The sequence below is a fragment of the Pantherophis guttatus genome, chromosome 2 (genome assembly GCF_059756535.1).
Source record: "Pantherophis guttatus breed Tessera chromosome 2, ASM5975653v1, whole genome shotgun sequence".
Taxonomy (NCBI): domain Eukaryota; kingdom Metazoa; phylum Chordata; class Lepidosauria; order Squamata; family Colubridae; genus Pantherophis; species Pantherophis guttatus.
The window spans coordinates 162,334,406-162,346,443 of record NC_142064.1 but is presented as its reverse complement, the minus strand read 5'-3'; the positions used below and the strand labels follow the sequence as shown (position 1 = coordinate 162,346,443).

Here is a 12,038-nt window from a genome sequence, read left to right as displayed (position 1 = left end):
TATTTTGCTCTGGTGAAAAAAAATTATACATGCCATCACTATCATCCAAAAAATTCCCTGCGTTGGTTATTTATAACATTAAAGCTTTTCTAGGAATAGCTCCAAAGTTCTGTCATATTTCTCTTGGTTTTCAAGCTCTCATCAGGACTTGCACTGCACACAAATGAGAACAAGCATTTTATTTACAATTTTTTAAAGATAGAATCGGAGATTATTTGCATACCAAGCATTATACTTAGAACTCTTACGAGCTTGTGAATTTAGAAAACACATCCTTTCTCCTTGTCCAGTGGGAAAACTTTCCAGTGATTTTCACTGTCTGAATCAACCACAGTGTTGAGAGGGTGAGAATGCAAATAAAAGTCCCTGAGAGGATGTTTACTTTCTACCAGATTGATTTAGAGAAGAATTTTAAAGTGGCTAAAAAAGACTAGAGAACTTTCTGAGTTTCTTGGTCTGAGATTTAACTAGGAGGAGCTGGAAAAGCAAATTACAGGCCCATTATGATCCATATATAGCTGTGTTTTATTGTCAGTTCCAAATAAGGCTTTTCCTGTATAAAGGCTTTGAATATGCATCACAGGGAAATGAGTTGTGTCACTGGGAAACATGCTGTCACTTTCTCCAGATTCACTGACTTCCTTTCATGTTCTTACATGTTTGCCTGCAGTCAGAGATGTTGCTTCAGCACCAATCCAACCCATGTCTTATAAATAAGGCTAAGAAAACCCCCTTGGACTTGGCTTGTGAGTTTGGGAGGCTGAAGGTAAGGAGAATCACCCTTGTATTACAAAGTAAACAAGTCAGAAAAAAGATTACCCCATCTGTCTAGTTCATATCCACTGCCTATTGAAAAGCATTCTGGTGCACGAAAAGCAGTCAAGCATACCATATAATTCCATCCTGTTCTGTCTTGTCCTGTCCCGTGAAGCTTCTTAAGCTAGCCTTAAATCAACTATTGTACATTGTTTTCCTTATCGCACTGAGTTTCAACCCTTGCCCTATAGTTTTCTGTGGTAACCAAGGGTATGTCAATACACTAAAGCAGTGTTTCTCGACCTTTGCAACTTTAAGATATATGGACTTCACCTTCCAGAATTCTTGCTGGCTGGAAAATTCTGGGAGTTGAAGTCAGCATATCTTCAAAGTTGCTGAGGTTGAAAAACTTTGGGCAGGCAGCAGTTTGGGTCAGGCCTTGCTATGACTAGTGGGACATAATACAGCATCCTTCCCCTGGATGTCTTTTTCCACTACAGTTCCAAAGCAATCAGTGTTTTCTCTTGAGAGTTCCCACACAAAACCACAAATGCCTGGAGCCTAATAATCCTCTCAGGCTATGAAGTCAGAAGCAAAGCCAGCTGGGATAGAATGCCAAGCATTCCATCCTGACCCAATTGGGAGCTGGCTATAGATTCCTGGCTCCCATATTTAGGACAGGTGCAGAAGCTTCTTGGAATTCCTGGGGATGGGAAGTTTCCTCCAAGCTAAAGAAAAGAACAGGAAATATAAATAAACCCTAAATTGGGGTGGGGTGGGGGAACATTAATCTAAGGGATCGCACCAAAGAAACTGAGGGAGTGGCATATTGTTTTCATGATTAATCAGGAAGTGTTTTGAACATCAGCTTTAGTAACATAAATACAGCATAAATAGCATGATGAACCTGACATAAAATAATATACACAAGATGTCTGCACATGAACTACAATTTGTGATGGTGTTGTAGGGATTACTTCTAGCCAAAGACAGGTCAAAACCAAACTTGAAGTTGAAATCATTTCTCATTTAGTAAACTACTCTAAGCATAACCTTTAGCTTGGCTTGTGTTTTCTTGATATTCTGCCCATGGGTAGCCCAGATTTGCTAATTAACCCAGTTTCCTGGATTTGTAGAACATGCCGAACTATAAATACATTTGAGTTCCTCAATATAGTGAGATATAAACCAAACTCTAATCAGTGTTAAAAACTAATCCACCTCACATGAAAAATGCATCCTTGCGGAAGCATTTTTGGGTAGGAGCATCTTCTATAAGGATTACAGGACCTGTGGTTGAAGGGCTGAAGGACATGGGCAGGTGGAGTCTAGAAAAAGAGAACCAAGTGGCTGATAATAACAGAGTTGGATGACCCAACTAGCCTTCCTAAAAGGCTAAAGAATTTGGCCTCTTTAAGGACTTGGAAGCAAAGCAGATGTACAACGCTTTCTTTCTCAGGGCTGCTGGAATGGGAGGAATGGCTGCTCCAAAGCACTTGCCTTCCTTGGAGGTCAGAAGGGCAGAAGCTATCTCTTTATTTGAATTATGGTCACATTAAAAATAACCATTAAAAAAAGGACTAGAAAACCCATGCTGTGTTGGGTCAGCATTTCAGAAATATTTCCTTATCTAAATAGAAAAAACAGAATGATCATGAGTGGGGCGAAACAGTTTCGAGCAAGAGTAATCTTAGAAGGAAAGGATACAATATAAATACATTTGTAATTGTTGTAAGGAAGATGGGAAACCACATTGTTATATCTTTTATTCTTTATTGCCTTTTTTCTTTCATTTCTTTTTTATTAACTTATAATTTTTCCTTTACTTTTCTTTACATCCTTTTTTTAAAAAAAATATGCATTGATTTTACTTCATTAAAAATCATTTAATAAAAATTGTAAATTATAAATATGGAAACAATACAAGGAAACCAAGAGGAGGAAAAAAGATGGGAAAACTGGCAGATGCCCAGAATGTATCCCCCCCACCCCCAGATATTCAACAAGAGACTCTGGAGTGCCATCAGAGTGCAGAGCAACCAGATCTCAAATTGGGAAGGAACTATATTATGTCCTTTCAGGGAGATATGAGCATTTGAATGTTCTAGATTAGATGCTCTACACTGCGGAATAGATGGCCTTGTCAATGAATTATCATTGGCCAGATAGGCTGTCTATTGTATTTTATTCATTGTATCATTCCCTGTTCATTTTAGGTAGCCCAGTTGCTTCTAAACAGCCATATGTGTGTGGCTTTACTTGAGGGACAATTCAAAGACACAAGTGACCCCAACTACACTACACCTCTACACCTGGCAGCCAAGAATGGGCACAAGGAGATTATCAGGTAATTTTCTAAACATTTCCGAGAGGGGGAAAACAGGGGTGAAATTCAGCAGGTTCTGGAGAACCGGTAGTGGAAATTTTGAGTAGTTTGGAGAACCAGCAAATACCACCTCTGGCTGGCCCCAGAGTGGGGTGGGAATGGAGATTTTGCAATATCTTTTTCCTGCCACCCCCACCAAGCCACGCCCACAGAACCGGTAGGGAAAAATTTTGAATTTCACCCTTGGGAGAAAGGCAGTAATCTTAATAGAATAGTCTGCTGTTGGTCATTATTTAAGGGAAGGGAGGTGGCAGCAAATCATGTTTTAGCAAAATATATCTGCCAATAGAGGGCACCATTCTTTTCTCCAGTATCCTTAAAAGAATGCTGTATTGTGCTGTTGCATTGTTCCAAAGGTGTAATAAAATACTGTAGAGGCTAAAGAGCTGGGAGGACTATCAATGTGTTTCCAATTCTTAAATCTTATCCTAAACAGTTCTCTTTTTGCAGCTCTGCACTCTGGCCAATGAAAGTAATAAGTAATTTTGTGTACTTACAGTTTACACTTACCTTTTCAAATTGTAATTTATTCCTAGTAACCTCAATCTGGGCTGGTTTTGAACTGTGCCAATTTTCTCTGTCATATAGTCTAGACTATAGCAATTAAGTGTATTTTGGATTTTTCAGTTGTAGCAACCACTGAGTTTCTATCATTCAAGTCTGAGCCTAATTATGGCATAAATTAAAACATATTACTGTATGGCATACACATCCATTGTATATTTTTCTTGTAGTTCAAAGGCTTCCTCCAAATTGATTTCTTGAATTCATCTGTGATCTCCTATTTTCATCCAGACCCCCAGCTGGCTTAGAGTAGAGAGCAGGGTTTTGTTAACACCTCCTAGATTGACCTAAAATCAGGCTGATCATTTTTTAGTCTATTGATGCTCATTGTTTATTTTTCGATCCACCCAGACAACTCCTGAAAGCTGGAATTGAGATCAACAGGCAGACAAAAACAGGCACTGCCTTGCATGAAGCTGCATTGTATGGCAAGACAGAAGTGGTGCGCCTACTGTTGCAGGTGAGATAAAGAAGCAGTTTGCACACAACAAGTACACCATAAAGCTGGGTTAGTGATGACCATGAGCAGATAGGCATAAGACACTCTCCTGAGTAAACCAACACAGCATCTGGCAAATCGTATGAAGTACAATTCTTCCTCATGCAGATAAATCCTTTGTGCATATACCATCTTACATATATAACTCCATTTCCTACAGCTGCTGTATGAATGTACATATTCTGGGGTTTGGGACCAGTGAGAGAAAAAAATAATTGCCAATAATAGGGAACTTTTAAAAAAGTTCTGACGTGTCAGAATCAATATCTAACCACTGTTATCTAAGCAATACTGGACATTGTCTAGTCAAGGTTATCTAACCAATACATACTCTTGGGTTTAGTTAAGTCAGTGATGAAACTGTGAGGGCTAGATCAGAACACAGTTCCCTACCAGTTGGTATCTGTAGCTCAGGGTTGAACTATTAGGTCCTTAGTGTACTATAAGCTTGTCTTTTTACTTGCAGATATTTTATTACCTGACTAGATAAGATCAACCATGCACTGATGTCGTTACCTACTTGGGTAATGAAATGTCTGCTAGCAAAACAAGCTCAAAGAGCACCAAGGACTCCACAGTTCCCTACCTCAAGAAAAAAAAATTCTCTATCTTGCAGAGACCCTCTTTCTATAGTCTTTTTAATCTTCCTCCTCATTCCATTTAATATTTTCTCTGTTAGGGGGGCATTGATGTCAACATTCGCAACACCTACAACCAGACAGCCTTGGATATTGTGAACCAGTTCACCACTTCACATGCCAGCAAGGACATCAAGCAGCTCCTACGAGGTGAGCAATCTGAAAAACTAATCCCACAGATCCTGAAGGGAGAGGGTCATCTGCTGCAATCTAAATGGCCATCATGAAAGGACTTGGGTTGGAAGTCTCTTGGTGAGAGTGGGAGTAATGAAGACATGAGGGTTTTTCAACCTCGCTGCTGACTCTGAATCTTAAGCTAAGGAAGAAAGTTGAGGGTGGAAAGAGTATACTGGTTGCTTGAAGAGTTTGCCAGCTCTGGGAAACAGGAGAAATTACCTGTTTTGTAAGTAACAGTATCATCTTCCTGTTCCTTGATATATTTTTATCGATTTCTGCTTCCTCTGTTTCCTTCTTTCTCTCTCTCTCTCTATTTATCACCTGTCATCAGAAGCATCAGGAATCCTGAAGGTCCGTGCTTTAAAGGATTTCTGGAATCTCCACGATCCAACAGCTCTTAACATCCGTGCTGGGGATGTCATCACGGTGAGAAATTGATGGAAGTCATGTAAGATCTTACATGGCTAATGGCTATCACTCTCCCCTGAAGTGTTCCCTCATCACTTTGTTATGTGTCTTCTTTTTTTCATGGAGGGGCTTCACTATTATTAAGAACAAATGCAGCTTTGACTTGTCCTAAAAAATGGGGAGAAGTATTATTATATTTGGATCTCAGTTGGCAGTGTGTTTAGATGCCAACAAGGGGCTTTTAAGAAGAATGTTCATTAAATAATAGACTTTGTAGTGTAGCATTTTGTGTGTGGCACAACTTTTGCAGAGGTACAAATGACAAATCTCAGTTTTAGGTGCAAGTATAAAATTCATGTAACAAGCTTACCTTCCAGTTTTTTTTAAAGGAAATGTTTAGCCTTTAGATCAAAACACAAGTGACTAATCCTAATAAAGCATTTCTTTAGTTTTTATTCCACCTTATTCTATTTTTATTTACTATTCCTTTCAAGTGTTAAGAATGCATGAATGATCTAAAAATAAAATAAAAGAATCTCACACACACATTACTTCATTTTAATCCTTACAACTTTCCTACAGTTCTAGACTACTGTACAGATAGTCCTCGACTTACAAACACAATTGAGCCCAAAATTTCTGTTGCTAAGCGAGACAGTTATTAAGTGAGTTTTGCCCCATTTTATGACCTTTCTTGCCACAGTTGTTAAGTGAATCACTGCAGTCGTTAAGTTAGTAACACAGATGTTAAGTGAATCTGGCTTCCTCATTGACTTTGCTTGTCAAAAGGTCGCAAAAGGGGATCACATAACCCCGAGACACTGCCACTGTCCTAAATATGAGTCGGTTGCCAAGCGTTGATCATGTGAATGCTGTAATGGTCATAAGTTTGAAAAACAATCATAAGTCACCTTTTTCAGTGCTGTTGTAACTTCGAATGGTCACTAAATGAACCGTTGTAAGTAGAGGACTACCTGCACTTACTCCCATTTTATAAGTGGAGACAAACAGGGAAATGGCTAGCAAGTTCATAGCAAAGGTTAGCTTTGAACAACATAGATTCATGCTTATATCCATCAGATAGCACAGGCACTATGCAACATGCCAGCTCTTAGAAAATCCGGCTTACAGGAGCAGGAAATTAAGACTTAATGACCCTTTTGGCCTTTTCAACCTGCTGATGTGAATTCTTTTCTTTTGTTTGGCCAGGTCCTGGAGCAGCATGCAGATGGACGGTGGAAGGGCCATATCCACGATGCTCAGAAAGGCACTGACCGAGTTGGCTATTTTCCTCCATCCATTGTAGAAGTAATCAGCAAGCGGACAGGTTGGCCCAAGTTTATAAAGGGAAAGTTTCATGAGAGTCCAATGATGTGATTGGTGGGTGGAGGAAAAAGCTGGAGACATTTGTGATTCCGTGTTCCAGGACATCCCTTTTACCCTATTTTTTTCATGGGTTCGTCAACTCCTTTGTTTTTGTTTTTTTTAAGAAAATCTCATAGCCTCCTATTCCAATCATAGTTACTCATGGCAATACCTGCTGTGCCTTTAGTTGCTAATTGAAAGCTATAGTTATTCAGGACAAGTTCAGCATACACTTTATATGAAACTCACCCTCCTTCCCATCCTTCCAACCTCCATCTCTTACCACCTTTTCAATATGAAAAGGCTCATTTATGCCTTCAACAGAGTCACTTCATGTGAGATGAGTGATCATATAAGTTTCATACATACATACATACATACATACATACATACATACATAATAAAATGATAGAGAACTTGAGGTCTTCCAGATATTTAAGACTTCAATTTACTGTATTTCCATGAAACCCTACAGAGAAAGCTTATATTGTTAGTCATTTTGCTTCATATATTCCACTTGTACTTGTCCTGTATTTTTCATCCCTTTTACTTTTTTTAACATTGAGAGTCCAATAAAATAAGAAAGTTGAAATAGTTGCACAACAGTTTGGGACTGATAAAAGACACCCATCAAAATCTCCCAAATAATGGAATATGGCATTATCCAGAGATAAATACAAACTTATCATTTATCAAAGGGAAACTTGCAGAGATGCAAATACAATCTTAAAGGTAATTTAGCTATTTGCCTCATCCACTCATGTTGCTTTAGACTGGTTGCAAATATCTAATTATCTTCAATCTAAAAATGGATGTTATTGATGTCCAATGTTTATGAATACCTAGTGAAGTAAAATACTCATATTTTAAACTTGTTCCATGTTCTTAAGAAATTAAAGTTTGGAGACAATTATTAAAAAAATAAATGATATAAATTCTATTATTGTATTATTGCTTCTAATAGAAAAAACGGTTGGAGGTTTTAAATGCAAAACCCTGCAAAATCTCTTATTTTTGTGAGGGGTGCACAGGTTTGTAGGAGAGGTATGGCAAGTGTTGGAGTAGGTGTGAAACACTGTGTGAAAGGTGGTGAGGATTGGGGAGGGTGCACAAAAGGGCAGCATGGGTCAGGGAGAGTACAGAAGGGGTATGCAAGAGACACAGGGCAGGGCAGGAAGGGTGTGATGCAGGCTGCTAAGAGTGGATAGGGGGACGGCATGCACCAGAAAGGATGTGTGGGGGTGTAGATCAGAGAGTGTATGCGGGAGTGCAGTACAGATCAAGAAGGGTGCCCAAGAACTGTATAGGATGGGGAGGATATGCAGGGGTTTGGGGACAGGGTATGGGGGGGGGTGCAGTTGGGATCAGGGTGGGTATGTGAACATGGGTTAGGGAGTATGAACAAGAGGCATGGTGCATGTCAAGGAGGGTACACAGGGATGGGGATGGGCCAGGAAAGGTATGTGGGATGCAACATGGGTTGGGGAGGGTGCGTGAAGGCATGGCACAAATCCGGAAAGGTGTACAGATTGTATGAGTGGCTGGTACAGAGACAGGAGCCAGAGGAAGATGCACAAGTGGGGGAGATTTACCTCAACAACTTGCAACCTTTCCTGCTGGTTTCCCCACTGACTGTCTGGGGAAGTCAGTAGGGAAGGTTGCAAATGACAATCATGTGATGGCAGGGCACTGCAACCAATCATAAGTGCAAACCATTTGCCTAGTGCCCAGATCACGATCACATGACCACAGGAGTGCTGAGATGGCCGCAATTCCGAGGACCTGTCATAACCACCATTCATTTAGCAGCACTGTAATCTTGCAGTCGCTGAACAAATGGCCATAGGTCAAGGACTACCTGTACAAGGATCCTGATTCGGTTAATATCCATTATATGGTGCTGAAACAATTTGTTAAAGAACCATTCTGGAAATGCTAGGTAATGAATAAATAATCCACTTTAAACCTTTAGACGAACATATGTATTCCATGAGTACCAAAGTTGCCCTCTTAAACAGCCCCTTGGTCCATGAGGTGTAGTCCTGCACAATGTGTCCCACTGGGAAAAATCAGCCATGCAGACACCCAGTCCACTGCCTTACCTTTACATGCGCTCTGTTCTGACATGCATGTTTTGTCTCTACATGCAGGCCTGACTCTTTCCCGCATGGTGTCCACACATCAGTGCCAGAGCCATGTAAAGGGACTGCAGGTTACCACAGCCACCCCTCCTGGTGGGCTACAACTACATACCGACGCCTCTCCGCCACAGGCACCCCTCAGCCTCCCTACAGGTTGGGGCCACCTCACCCTGACTAGGACTGCTCCAGCACCTGAGAGCCCAGGTCAGGGGTATAGTTGGGCTGGGCTGGGCAAGCCTTCCTAGCCGTCGGGCTGCCTGATTGCAGCATAGGAGAGCACAGACCAGGGAGAAAAGCAGCAAGGAGAAGGGAGATGTCTGGTTCATGATATTTATCACTGGAGTATTTAGCTTTGGAGACATGTCCTCACTCACGCATCCCCACTTGTTCTTGACTGATGTACGTGTGCATGCATAGCACTGTTGGGGCCTGTTCTTGCCTATGCCTTTGTTCAAAAGATGGATAATGTGTGCCTCTGTGCTCCAAATACTGCTGAATGCTACCTTAGCCAATGGCAAGAGTTGCTGAGGGTTGCAGTTCAGCAACCATTGCAGGAATATATTGTGCCCATTCTTGCACTACAACACTATGCTGCTACATTTGTAGTAGACACCTGTGGACACTTCCAACCCTATCTAGTAACCCCACTAAAGGTACATTTATTTGCTTCTTCTTCCTTTTATTTTTAAGGGTAGTTTTACTTCTCAGGGCAGAATTCTGATGGCTATGCCAGCCACGTCTACCACACACATCTAATAGAGTGACACACTTTTCTCTCTTTCCATCTGCACGTGCAAGTTTGGCATTCCTGGGCATTCCCTCAAATTCAGCAGAGCCAAGCATGTTTGCTCTACTTACCTGCTTGTTCATTATTCCATCTTCCCTCAAATAACCTGGTATGGTGGACTTAGAGTCAAAATCGGAATAAGTGGAGGCTGTTGTAAGGAAAGTGTCACATAGCTAAATTCCTTCATTGCTTGCCGACTAATCTCTCCCTGAAAACCGGGACTTCTAATTCTAATTAGAAACTGGGGTGTTAATTTTGTGCTCCGTGACAAAGCCTGCAGGGCTGTGAAACTGTCTGCTATCAATTGCTTTCTTTCACCTAACATTTTCTTTCTTATGGAAGAAAACCCTCCGTTTCCCCTCCGCAAAATGCCATTTGAAATGTCTCCCCTCCTGTCCAGCAGGTGATAGAAACAGTGTGGGCAGCGAAGGCAGTATTGGCAGTATCCGAAGTGCTGGTAGCGGTCAAAGTACTGAGGGTACCAATGGACAATTCATGGGAATCCTCATTGAGAATGTGAAGGTAAGGAAATAGTATTTTTTTGTGCAAAAAATGTGAGAATCTTTTGTTCTGTGATCTTCAGCTCATATCCACCCAAAACCAGGGCTTATCTGGCTGAAGTTGATTTCAAAGTGATAAATTCATCCGATTCACAAGCAGAAAGCATCCAACACAGCAGCAGCATAACAGAATTCAAAGACATGTGAAGCCATATCCCAAGGAAAGGCCTTGACTACTTTAAGAATGGAATTCATGGTAATCTTCACTGATTGCCATATTTCCAGCAACCTTTTATGGCATGATTATATGCCATCAGGAGAGCCAGTTTGATGTAATGATTAAGGTGCCATGCTAAAAGCCAGGAGGGCGTGAATTCTAGTCCTTAGGCAGAAAGCCATCTGAGGGACCCTTGGTCCGGTGACTCTCTCTGCCTTAGGAAGATGCCAAGGGCAATCACACCTGAAAAATCTTGCCAAGAACACTGCTAGAGATTAGATCAGGGACTGAATGGATGAATGAATGAATGCTTTATTCCACCTTTATTATTTTTATAATAAATAAGCTAATGTGGCGAACATACCTGATACTCTTTCCTCTTGCTATTTTCCCCACAACAGCAACCCTGTGAAGTAGGTTGGATTGAGAGAGGGCGATTGGCCCCAAGTCACTCAGTTGGCTTTCATGCTTAGGGCAGAATTAAAACTCAAGGTCTCTCAGTTTCTAGCCTGGGGATTTAACCACTATACCAAACTGTTTCTAATTGTGAGGACTCAACATTGATTTGAAAGCAAACACACACACACACACACACACACACACACACACACACATGCCATCAAGTTGGTCTCAACTCTTAATCACCACAGGTAGGCCTTCTCCAAGATGATGTGTCCCCAACCTGGCCTTTCAACACTACTAATGATGCATCCAATGGTGTTGTATTTGACTCCATCCACTTTGCTGTTCAACACCTTTTTCTTCTCTTTCTATGAAACTTCTTAAGAGAAGAAAATCTTTGCATAATGTATCCAAAATGACCATTTGAGTTTGGTCAGCAACCTGTCCTGACTACTCTCAGCAGTCTCAGAAGTTACTTGGGCACACCTGGCTTTGACCAGACCATTCAGTTCATTACTCCTGACATGCTTTGCCTGGTTTGCCTCTCTCTTGATAAAGCCAGGCACTCTTGTCTTTTGAGACACTAGTTGTGTTCCTAAGGGCTGTGTGTGGAGGAGTACCTGGGTCTAGGGCAGGAATGTTTGGGCTGGTTGCTGGCTTGGTTTCATTTATGGGGCCCAGCAGCACAGGATCCATTCTTGAATGCTTCTTCCTGGTCCTGGTCCTGATATTAGCAGGCCTCTGGGGACCAGACCATGACATTGTGATGTACTTCCACTCAGGTGATATTGCCTTTAAGCCATTCTCGTTTTAAGGAGCTTATATCTCACTTGGAAGCCCCAAGTGAGATATAAGCTGCTTAAAACTCACTTGGATGCTGAAATTCATGATTTGCTAATGGGTGAATAGCAAGATGGTTATGACTAAAAAGAAATCAGTTGTGAGAGATAATGTGCTTTTTATGGCCAAGCTAGGTGAGATGTAGGAGTATTTTCTCATTTAACAAAAGATTGAGCTGCAGTTTTCTTTAAGACCTTTGTCAGGCATAAGAGCTCTGAATTTGATTTAAGCACTGTTGAGTGACAGAGATGATTGTAGTTCTTTCCCTAGAGGCTATATTTTGGTTCAGGTTCCAGGTCCTCCACAATTAAATTATTCCCCACTATGGGGAATATAATAATACTTGGTACTATGTTTC

At 41.1% G+C, this 12,038-nt stretch overlaps 1 protein-coding gene across 4 annotated transcripts in view; it reads left to right on the top strand.

The window, feature by feature from the left end:
- Positions 1-12,038, top strand: part of CASKIN2 (CASK interacting protein 2) — a 110,460-nt gene that overhangs the window by 81,132 nt on the left and 17,290 nt on the right. The window contains exons 6-13 of one of the 4 annotated variants that reach the window (XM_060691042.2): positions 671-766; positions 2,973-3,103; positions 4,058-4,166; positions 4,885-4,993; positions 5,352-5,446; positions 6,638-6,755; positions 8,944-9,138; positions 10,125-10,243. In XM_060691042.2, the coding sequence (XP_060547025.2) occupies positions 671-766; positions 2,973-3,103; positions 4,058-4,166; positions 4,885-4,993; positions 5,352-5,446; positions 6,638-6,755; positions 8,944-9,138; positions 10,125-10,243 (972 nt within the window). Of the gene's footprint in view, positions 1-670; positions 767-2,972; positions 3,104-4,057; positions 4,167-4,884; positions 4,994-5,351; positions 5,447-6,637; positions 6,756-8,943; positions 9,139-10,121; positions 10,244-12,038 lie in introns of all 4 variants that reach the window. The other 3 variants (XM_087887178.1, XM_087887180.1, XM_087887179.1) reach the window with 3 other exon arrangements.